Source organism: Nilaparvata lugens, chromosome 6, assembly GCF_014356525.2.
Source record: "Nilaparvata lugens isolate BPH chromosome 6, ASM1435652v1, whole genome shotgun sequence".
Taxonomy (NCBI): domain Eukaryota; kingdom Metazoa; phylum Arthropoda; class Insecta; order Hemiptera; family Delphacidae; genus Nilaparvata; species Nilaparvata lugens.
Window position 1 is genome coordinate 26,370,011 of NC_052509.1, and position 12,247 is coordinate 26,382,257.

The following is a 12,247-nucleotide window of genomic DNA, read 5'->3' on the forward strand; positions in this document are numbered from 1 at the left end:
TTTTGAGCCAGAAAAAATATGAAAGATCTCAATGTGAAATGCATGATGTACTCTTTCTGATAGAATAGTCACAAATCCTCTCGGTCCCTTACTCATCTACGGTATGTTTTGCAGATGATGCCCACAAAAGCTTTTTGCTCAAGTGTGGAATTGGTGCGTGGGTGATTGATGGAATGATCGAACGTCCATGCCTACCGATAACATTCTAAACCACGACCTAACAGTACTAGGACACAGTATACATACAGTATGGAAACTTGGCTAGTACCCTGGCGCAAAAATCCGCACCCTTGTTAGGAAGCGCCGCATTGTAATAGTATTGATATTGATGTTCGGATCACTTTAATGATCCGGATAAATTGAACTCGTTCACTGCCACGAGCCAATCAGAAGACCAGGATTGGAACTTCCTAAGGTCACGTGACGCGTCTAGTATTTGCGTCATGTAAAAAGCATAGGTTAGGTTAGCATGGTTAGATAGGCGTTTTATTGACAGTTTCCATTCCGCACCTATTCTGTGACTAGGAGACTGAATTCTTTAGTCCATTTGACCAACATGACCAGCTGAATCTATAGACAATTAATTAGGGGTATTTGTTGTAAGCTATGTGTATTACGTCCTGTTCATCACCAAGAGCAGAGAAACATTCAACCAATAGGAGTGAACCTTCAATAGTAAATATAGTACCTTTGTGGGTAGTGGTGCTTGCGGCTGCGCCTGCATGTGAGAGGTGACCCACTGCTGGTCGTCACCTGTCACCTGATTGGTCGTCGCCCCCGTGCTACTGCCACCCGGAAACGATTCTAAACTCCGAACCGGTTTCAACTGAAACAAGAACAACAATATTACATTTGATTGACTACAAAAATTTATCTCATTACTCACGCACAAGCCTAGAGCTCATGTGGACATCACCATCAGTAAAAAAACACAATACAAATGATCTAAAGGAGAATTTCTCAGCCCCCCAGAATTTATTTTTAGTAACCTTTTTTCAAATAGGTTATCTGAGAATCAGATAGGTCAATAGGTTAACAAAATTCAGTAGAGACTAAAATGTAATTTTAAACCAACTTTTAATCCGCCACTAGTAGGATGAAGATGATTTTCTGCCCCTGAGGGCCAAGCCAATTAGGCAATCGGAGCGATATCCATTTATCAATTTTTACATTAGTATTTCAAGTTTAGAATGAGTATGTTTAGCAAATTAGGATGACGATGTTAGTGTATGATAATAAATTGCAATAATATTACAGTGAGACAAGATTCATAGCTAAAAGCCTGAGCCTGATGCACATATGTTCAAAACTATATATGTTAACTAGCTTGCCCGGCGAACTTAGTACCGCCAAAAAGTCAATGTATCCCTTGTCACACTTTACTTTATTTGGTGAATCATGAATTTTATTGACAATCAATATTTTCATTTACATCTCAATACGGACTTCCTATGTGCTTAGTCATGCAGCATTTATTATTCCGAAAACATCTTATCAATCAATTGGTAGTAATATCTATTAGTAAAGTGTTGAATTAAAAGAATATATAGTTTTAATAAGTGTTTCAAAGATGAATTTAATGTGTTCATAGTTGTTGGTTGTAAATAGATGGTCCAGGAAATGTGTGCCATGTACGATGAATCACACAGAATTCCATAATTCTTTCCATCTTTCATTTTAGGATGAATATAAGCTAAGCTAAATTAAAAAAATGTAAATTATTCTATCATTCTTCAGTAATTAATGATGCAATATGAACAACTCACTTTCATGAGGTGAATCCTTTTTTCCAACATTTTCCAGATTCTCAATTATAGTTGAATGATACTTATTTGTATAGGTCTTCTAAGGAACCATTATCTACAGCTGGTACCAATCAACTACACTTCCAAACTACCGTATTAAGCACGGGTGACCTGTTTATTATAGCTGGTAACTTTATATGCTAAATCATATTATCACAACATGATCTTGAATCCAGATCATCTATCCGTTCTTCGGTAGCCGCTTGGCCGGCAAGTACGAAAACATAAGTCTCTAAAATGGATTAATAAATGATTATTATTAGCCCTCCTATTAAAACTTCTGGTCAGAAATCATCCCCAATATTCACACAACATATTCCCAAAGTTTTATGCCGTTCTGTCAAGTAGTTTCCAAGTCTATAGGAAACAAAAACACTTACAGACATTCATTTTTCTATATATAGAAGATGAAACACTGGAATGTTGTCTAAAAATATCACAATAGGTTTTGAAACATGTATGTACTTTTTCAATAAATGCGTGATATTTCTAGATAACATCCCATTGTTTCATTATTCTAATTAATTAACACAAACATACATTCATTTTTATAAATAGATAAGCCAAGCTGTATTGAACAAGAAGGGGATTGGATAATTTGTTGCTTCTGAAGAAAGATCTAATGCCTTCCTAATTTTATTAAGGCCAAAACACTTGGTAAAAATAGTAATTATCAATAAAAATCTTTTCAATTGAACGATTTCAATTGGAGTATTACTTTGATAGATCAATGAAAAGTATCATCAAACCAGTATTTTATTTATATTTTTAATGATATGTCATATTATAAAGAGTTTATAATAATATGTCTCAAATATTCTAAATTGGAAATAAATGAAATTGAAAACCTCTCCAGACTTATGTTCCTTAAAAAATATGAAAAAGTGTTATTTATTCGTAATCGAGCGTTGGTGGAGAGCGGTTGTGTTCTGCTGGGCTGGGCTGTTCAGATAAGATATTATAGTAGTTGACTGGTTGCAAGTTACTGTAGTGTACACTGTACAATTAACCTCAAAATTAAAATGAATTTTAAAGATCTCAGTTTAATGTAGTACAGCTTTACCCTGATTAATCTTAATTGTAGCTTAATTGATTAATTGTAATAGGATAGTGCTTAATACTTTTGTGTTTGTAATATCTAACTCCTTCAATAAATACAACCAAACAATTATCCGAATAATAGAACTTAATAGTGACACCAATTTCATAGATCAATTAGTGATTAGAATTCCTAGCATATTTAGTCATAGCATATCCAATCTTAATGTTTAATATAATTAGTTTTTAACTAGACATACATCATATTTACCAAATATATATTAATAAGCTTAAATAAATATTCCAATCAAGTTTTATAATTCTTGTTTTGTTCAATCAATAATTTAGCAATTCAGTGATAATAGATTCATTTTAACAATTTAATCCAATAGAATTTAATTAGACCTTATTATATATTTCACAACTCCGCTTTTTGTTGCAAGTTATAAGGATTGAGAAAGAAAGGGAGTTAATCTCTTCAAATTGACGTAATTGAGCTTTGTGCGTTAAAATAAGTCTATCCTGGCTGCTCTTGTAAGCGTTGTGCAGAGGTATTTAAGATCTGAATTGTAAACCCTGTAAAGCCTTGTTCTGAGCATTTTTCGAGCTTGTCCTGGGGCTGGACGGGATACGCTCGATTTGCAAGCAGGAATGTTAATCTGAGCCACCCATATTATGTTTGTTTCTTCATCTTGAAACGAAAAGTGGACTAAGTTTATCTTAGCATTTTTAATTGAAAATAAATTAATCCCGTAAACATATTGAATAAATAATTATTTTCTGGAACCGATTGTAGTTGTACTTGCACAAAGTTTCGCTGGGTGACACGGACACTTTATCTTTTAAGCGAGATAATCTCCGACCTTCGTTTTCGGAGACGGCTTATCGGCTTTTATCACAAAAATAACAATTCGACCGCCAGGTACTATCAAATTATAAAAATATCTTGCAAGAACCCTATAAAAATACTTGACAATTTTCAATTCACATGAAAGTAATTTTACTGAATTATAAGAAGTGACGTCGTGATTAATAGTAAATCTCTGATAATTAAATTAGTATTTAATAGTTTTCAACAATTTGCGTGTTACAGTTTTCACGGTAGTGGTTGGGGGTATTGGTGTGGAGGAGATTATTTAAAATTGAGTACTGCATGATAATAAGTTGATTTCGTAGAATTAGAAATTTTCAATTACATCTTGGGTATGGAGAAATTGGAAAAGTTCCTGACACTTCAGAGGAAACCTGAATTAATGTATGATGGTTTTGAATATCGCCGAGAATCGCGAAGGACAGATGGTCGTGTCATGTGGAGATGCTTGGCGAAATCATGTTCGGCTTCTATAAAAACTAAATCTGATGAGTGTGAAGTCGTCGCTATGGACGGCACTCACAATCATTCCCCTAGGCGATTAGACTCACCTAATAAAGCTTTAACCCCTGAAATAGCCGATGTGGGCATATCACCATCATTAGAATCTTCGAAAAAAGCTCCTCACGCACAAATTCTCCCTTGTTTAGAGTGGGTACCTCTTTTGAGTCATCTACAGACGAGTCAGTATCGGATCTATCAGCTATCTATCTTACTGATTTTGACACTGTTCAGATGTATTTTGTGCATTTTGATGAATAAAGAAATTTTCAATTCAATTCAATTCAAGTTGAATAAGTTGATATCTCAGAGTTTTGAAAGTCATGATAATATTGATACGTTGGATCTGAGTAACTTTAAAATGAACGATTACACACGTCATGGACTACATTTTAATAAACATAGAGGGAAGCCAAAGCTTGTTCAATTGATCAAGAATTATTTGATGGATAGAAATGTACTTGGTGATAGTTACACAGATTGTGAATTAAACGCTCAAATTAGTCTTGACAATTCCAGCAGTAGACGCATCCCAGTATTGAATGGTGACAATGCGTTCGATTTTTTATAGGTAGTAAAATTTTTCACGTGAACTGCCAGGGTCTTTCAAGCGCAAAATTAGACCTGGAATTGTTTTTGTCGGATAGAAATGAGAATTTTAATATTTTATGTTTTACGGAGCACTGGTCAAAGGAAGGAGAATTAGATGTTTATTCCCTGCCAGGCTATGAATTAGAAGCACAGTATAATAGAAAATTAAAAAAAAAAAGGGGAGGATCATGTATTTTTGTTCGTGAGGAATATGTCTTTAGTTCTCATCGGAGAAAATATGTTGAGTCGCTGGCAACCAAATTTCAAAAAGTTCTTTTGAAATTTCAGCTGCGGAGTTTAAGTTGAAATCGATGATTAGTAAGATTATTGTTTTATGTATATATCGAGCACCGATTTCACTGTATTCATCGAACTTCTCAGAACAGCTATTGCTAAAATAAATAAATATTGAAAAAATATTTTGCATTTGTGGAGATTTTAATGTGAATTATTTGACCAATAACAGAGATAAAAGACTACTGGAGAACCTTCTAGCCACTTTCCAAATAAACAAAGTAACAAACGGACCAACTCGAGTTTCTCAGAAAAGTGCAACAGAAATTGATTATATTATAACTAACTATCCAGCTGATCTCTGTGACAATGAAACGTTTTCCTGCCCTTTCACCGATCATGAAGGTGTTAGTGTAACATCAAAAGTAAAAAAAACTAAACAAGCCAAATAAAAACACAATTATTAAAAATGGACAAAAGAAAACCTTCCGAGTTATGAATGAGACTAATTTAAATGCTCTGAACCAAGATTTATCTATGGTGGATTGAAATTCAGTTTACAATGCTGGAAGTGTAGATGAAATGTTCAATAGCTTTCTCACGATTTATATAAATCATTGTAACTCATCTCTTTTCAGAATTAAATTCTCTACAATTTTTATCGCAAAAAATTATTTTTTTACTGGTCATTAAAGAAAGTTATTGGGCATCAAACGTAGGAGTCTGTGTTTTTCTACTTAGATTTTTTGCATATTTTAACTTTTTTCTCAAAATCTACTCTCACTGCAGCTTCCAGACTAGTTTTATTCAATTTTTCAGATATTTTACCATATGAATCCAGCATAAGTTCTTTAAAAACTAGTGCCCAAACAATTCAGCATCGGTGTATTTCACCCTAGGAACTGAATTCCGGGCGAAATCTTTCACCCTGTATAGCTCGCTAATGAAGCGTTTATGGATATATGTTTATAAGTACTTTTTTCTTATTTTTACCTCTACTATCACGTATAATATTATTTTACCATAATAAAGAATCACCCTGTATAAGAAAATCTTAAAAAATGCAAAGAAAATAGCTGATAATAACTTCATTAAGAGATCTGATAATCGAATAAAAGCTGTTTGGAAATTGGTTAGATCTGAGTCAGGGAAAGAACAAGAACATATTGTAGAAACTCGTTTATTAGATAATCATGGGGTGGTCAAGTCCGGTAAAGAGGCTGCATATTTGTTTAATAACTACTTTATAAATATTCCTTCCGCAGTCCTAAACAAAAACTCGCACAGCTCCAAACATAGGTTTGAAAATTTTTTATACGATACTCATTTCTATGAAAGAAATTGAAATACTAACTTTAGGCGTTTTGAATTATTAGATTAACAGGAGTTGTTAAAAATAATTCAATCATTAAAAAATAGAAAAATCATATGATATTTATGGTATTTCGAACTGCTTGGTCAGGAGATCGATCATTTCAATTTCGGAGCCTCTTAGTTATAATATTCAATGCATCTTTGGCTAGTGGAATTGTGCCTTCTAAATTGAAGATGTCAAAGATAAAGCCTATACATAAGAGTGGGGATTTGGATAATCCTGAGAATTTCAGACCAGTTTCACATCCACCTGTATTTGCAAAGCTACTCGAGTACATTGTATTGGCTAGAGTTAGGAAGTATCTCAAACATTGTCAAGTCCTAACAGAGAAACAATATGGATTCAGGTCTGGTTTATCCACCAATGACGCTCTTTACGCCTATATAAACAAGGTATTGACTCACATGGATGACGGTTCTAAGATTTCCGGTTTGATTGCAGACCTGTCAAAGGCGTTTGATCTAGTTAATATAAGAATACTATTAGCAAAATTAAAATTTTACGACTTCCAAGACGTAGTGTATAATTGGTTTGTTTCATATTTTGAGGACAGATATCAACAAGTTATAATAGAATCTAATAACAAATATGTTCATAAGTCAAAATGGTTGAAACATAAATCAGGAGTTCACCAGGGATCGGTGCTAGGCCCCCTTTTGTTTTTACTTTATATAAACGATCTGCCTAGTTACTTGTATCCTGCACATAGTGTTTTATATGCTGACGAAATAAGTTTATTATTATGGTCCAATAGTGATATTGATTTGAAGATTAAATGTGAAATAGCATTAAAAAACTTGACGAATGGCTCCAGGCTAACCTATTAGCACTGAATTATAATAAGACCAAAGCTCTTGCATTCAGGTATAACAAGAATGAAGCATTGGAGGTGAATAATCATGAGATTGAAAGAGTACATGAAGTTAAAATTCTAGGAGTCACCATAGATAGTAAACTTTCATGGAAACCCCATTTAGAATGTTTGAAAAAGAAATTAAACTCTGCTGTATATGTGCTTAGGACAATGAAAAATCTGCTAGATATTCAAACTTTGAAAGAGGTCTATCACGCGCTATTCAATTCACATATGGCATTGCATTTTGGGGTAATTCTACGGATGTCAGCCAGATCTTCAAGTTGCAGAAATGGGCAATTCGCGTTATGGTAGGAGAGTCAATAAGAAATAGTTGCACACCCTTTTTTAAGCAATTAAAAATTCTCCCACTCCCTAGTTTATATATGTTGGAAGCAATTTGTCTCATAAAAAAAGAGTTTATGTTTAAGAAGGGTTTTATGATACATTCCTATGAGACAAGATACAAAAATGTACTCAGGGATGAAACATCGTACAGCTTTATATGCGAAAGGGGTAACCAGCGTGGGAATTCATCTATTCAATGCATTTCCAACACATTTATTGTGTCTAACGCTTGAAAAACTGAGAGTTCAGTTGAAGACAGAACTGGAAGGACAGTGCTTTTATTCGATTCAGGAGTTTTTCAATTGCTTTAGTTCACGATGATTTTTCGTATACCTTTGAGAGTATTATATGTTACAATCTGTTTTATAAATGCACAATTTAAGTTGAATAATTTAAATGATTGACAAGTCCATATACCCCTTTGAGAGGAGGTCAGTGGCAGCTAAATTATCTATCTATCTATCTATTGATTTTGTGAAGCTTACAGTTCTATCGACAGCAGGACTTTGCGGCGGACTGTCGTTGAGTGCAGAACAATTTCTGAAGATGACATCTTGCAGGTCTCCCATTAGGTCCATGTCCAATGGTGAAAGATCAGGCGATGAATGACTGCAAAATAATCATCAACATTAATTAATCAATTTATAATGGGAATATAAATCTACCGAAAACTACCTATTACATCTAAAAGTATAATTTGTGGATTCAAGTGAAATGTTTAATATTTTTTGTGATTGTGAAGGAAGATTTTTGTTTGGATTTGTATTTTGAAAATAATTAATCTGATAAATTCAAAATGATTGTAGTACATACATTTTTTGGACTCAAAATAGTGTGTGAATTAAGTTATCATTTACATAACCTCTAGACTGTGTATTCCAAATTAAGGTTTAAAGCAGTTTTGGGCGAATGCCTGTTGTTTTTACCTGCATTGTATCTATTGTCTATGAATAAATGAAATAAAAACCACTTCTCATTCGTAATATATTTTAGCTTGATTCATTTTGAGTTTTCAAATCAATTGTTTGTCCATGTTTTTCTTAAGATTTTGCAATTGGAAAAATCATTGATTCCAATTTTTCACGGTACCATGTCCTTCGAACTACTAAAATTATTCTGAAAATTAAAATTTATGAATAGGAATTTCCAATAGTTTTAGATCTACGTATATAGGAATGTTACATTAATCCATTTAGTTGATAAAACGTCATTAAAATTATTTAAACCCCATCTTTATATAGGTAAGATAAACATGTGGATATTACTAAGTTGTTCAAACGAACAAGTTCGTGAGATGTTTGTATAATATTTGGTTGGTTGATTTCAAATTATAATAATGAAATGATTGAATCAATTTGACAACGGTAAAAATATAACTATGTAAATGAAATTAGTGAAATAGAATATACAGTACGTACTTCATTGAAGACTATTTTTATGGTGGTTATCTAGCGTGATTACTTGATAAATATAACCCTCCTTTTAAAAACCGTCAAGATGTTATAGCACAAATTTCGCTACCTTGAGCCCTCGAGTCCAAGTTCGGTTATTTCGTTTCCAATACAGATACAAAGTGAACAAAGGACAAAGCATAATTTACGCCCATTTGTGATAAGTTTACGCCCATGTATGACGCAATATGTGACACCCATATGAGATAGTGAACAGACGCAGAAATGGAGAAACAATATTAAGCTTATCTTTTTATTTTGTTATCAAATAATATTATGCATGGTTTTAAGTAAGTTATACATATATATTACTAGCAGGTAACCCGTGCTCCGCAAGGGTCTATTTTTAAAATTTACAAACTGAAAACTTGACGTAATAAAATATTGGAAAATTGAAAATAGGCCTATAACCATCCTCGGTTGATAAAGAATCTTTATGCAAAGTTTCAAGTCATTCAGTCAATTAGTTCAGACGTGATGATGCGTCAAACATAATTTTCCTATCCCGTCACATGTATAAGCCAGTTCTTTCCATTATTATAGTATAGATTGTAATATTACATTTTTTCTCAATTAAAATCGAATCTTCAATTCGATATCAATAAAACTTGATAGCAAATATCGGTGTAATCGATATGCGGACTTAACATTTTACCGGGAATTTATCAGATACACTTGTGTTGAACATCCTACTGTAACACAGTTCTATTTCTGAATTAACAGATAATTATTCTAAACAATATAAAGGGTAAATAAATTTAAAATAACTTTAAAAATAAAGTTTTATTGAGTATAATAAATGAAATTTGTAGAGTTGTATTCTTTATTAGTGAGGTTGGCAAAATTGATGGAGTGTCTAGGCTTCACCCGAAAGGCTTCATTTCTCTCTCATAAAAAAATGGCTGCAAGAATTTGCTAGCATTAGACTAGAGCAGGTTAGTATAAACCTTCTATTGAAAGATACACATGAAACATTGATTGAAAATCATAAAGATGAAAGCAAATTGAAGCATGATAATAGTAGTGTTGAGATACAAGATCAATTTATTCAAGTTTTTGATAATGTAGGCCTAGTTACTGTTGTTGAGAATATCAAGCCTATTGAAAGTGTAGAATTGAGTAAAGAAGTAGGTAGGGAGTTGTCTTCATTGAAAGTCAACTATCAAGAAAGTACTATTGCTACATTGAAGGTTAGGAAAACAGTAAACAAATCGAATGTTTCTATGAATCAGATTACTACATCAAAAGTTAGGAAGATTGTAAACAAAGTGAATGTTTACATGAGACAAGTTTCTACAGAGGTTAGGAAAAATGTAAACAAAATGAATGCTGCTTTGAGTCAAGTTGATGACTTCAACTTTCAATTGAAAAGGTATATGCAATGCAATCTCTATAGCATAATAGCATAATCGCTACGCAGTGTGTGGTAAGAGTCCATAATTTTGTCTTTTTTCTTTCCTATAGCCTATTTTCTTGGCCCTAAATCTTTTCAAGTTTCGATTCTTTCCTGTCTTTGTGTAGTATTCAGTAAATTTCTTATAAATGATGCATATCTTAACCAATCTTGTTCATAGTCATTTAAATTTGTGAATTTAAAGTATTCTTCTGAAATAATATTAGAAGTTGAAATTGTAGCTTATTTTTCCTAATCTTTAAATTGTTGATAAACTTAAATTTTCTAGAATCTATCTACTGTAGTGTAAAGAATTGTGTGCTTGTGACATATTTTTTTCATCATGTATCACTTATTTTGAAATGTGTGTTGTTTTAGGGAACTTAATTTTTCTCTTATTTGCATTACTTAGGGAATCTATTTATCCATTTTTCCTTTTTCTCTTATTTGTATTTTTTAGGGAACTTATTTACACATTATCCATCTTGATCTTCTTTGTATTGTGATCTTGAAATGGTTTGTAGTTATTATACAGTCTTCAAATTCATAAATTATTTGAAAAATAAATGGTTCAATTTAGAAAATGTTGAAATTTAATCTGATGTATAAATTCTTTTGTTATAATAATAAACTCCAAAATTTGAAAGAATTAATGAATTGTGTTGCAATAAATATAAAATGTTCAAGATAAATAAAAGTCAATTTGAATAATGATTAGTTTATTGAATGTAAAAGTTTTGTCATATTGTAAATTGAAATGAGTTGAAGGTTGAATTTCTTCTAAATTAAAGTATTAAATTGATGTCTTTTCTCTAAATTTAAAAAAACTGTTTTTCTATAAATTTTGATATGATTAATTATCGTTTGAAATGGATGCTGAAGTGTATGTAGAATTTTTAGTGGGGTTTGATGATTAGAGTTTTGCTGGTATATGATTGTTTTTGAGATGGAAAACCATTATTGCCTAGAGAAGGAATGACTAAAAGGTTATCACTTAGAGAGGCAGTAATGAGATAATATTTTTTTGTGTTGATTACTTATTTTGATTGCCATAGATGCAAAATAATGATTAATTATGTTGGGTGCCATAGATGCAAATGATTGATTGCCATTGAAGCAAAATATTATTGATGTTTGAATGATTTTTTGTTTAATGATTAGTAGTAAAGTTTTGTCATGAAATGTAGTTTGTGTTTAGAACATTGGAAAGTCGAAATAAACTATAGTATCCAACAAACGACGATTAAGAATATTGAATAATTTGCTTTTTATAAATTATTTGAACAAAATTAAAATGAAAATTTATAAATCTGTCTACATAAATAACTTTGAACCCTGAATGATAAATCATAAATGTGAAATACTATATTTGAATGTTATATTGAATGATAATGAAATGCAGATATATTGTATTGTGAAATGATTTTTAGTGGAAGACCAATTGTCTGAATATATTGATGTATGTGTTAAGGTATTTGTTCTTGTGATGATAGATCATTAGTTTGTTGTAACATTGATGGATAAATAAAAGGTTATAGGATTTTATGGATTTAAACTGAGTATATTGAAATTGTTAAATAATTTTATTAAAGTTTTTGTAATTGATGTCTATAAAATGAAAGAAATTTCAAAACTTATGTATTGTTGACTGTATAATAAGATGTTCACAATAAATTTCATTTTTTTTTTGCTGATTACATACTTGTAAATAATTTTAAAGGCATTAGATTGTATTGGTAGCCTAATCAAATTTTTCTTTTTAGTTTGTAAGCATATTAAAATAACAG

At 31.7% G+C, this 12,247-nt stretch overlaps 1 protein-coding gene across 1 annotated transcript in view; it reads right to left on the reverse strand.

Moving 5' to 3' along the window:
- LOC111055892 (DENN domain-containing protein 1A) overlaps positions 1–12,247 on the reverse strand; it is a 54,880-nt gene that overhangs the window by 7,808 nt on the left and 34,825 nt on the right. Inside the window, exon 13 of the mRNA XM_022343200.2 lies at positions 689–826. Within this exon, the coding sequence (XP_022198892.2) occupies positions 689–826 (138 nt within the window). The remainder of the gene's footprint in view (positions 1–688; positions 827–12,247) is intronic.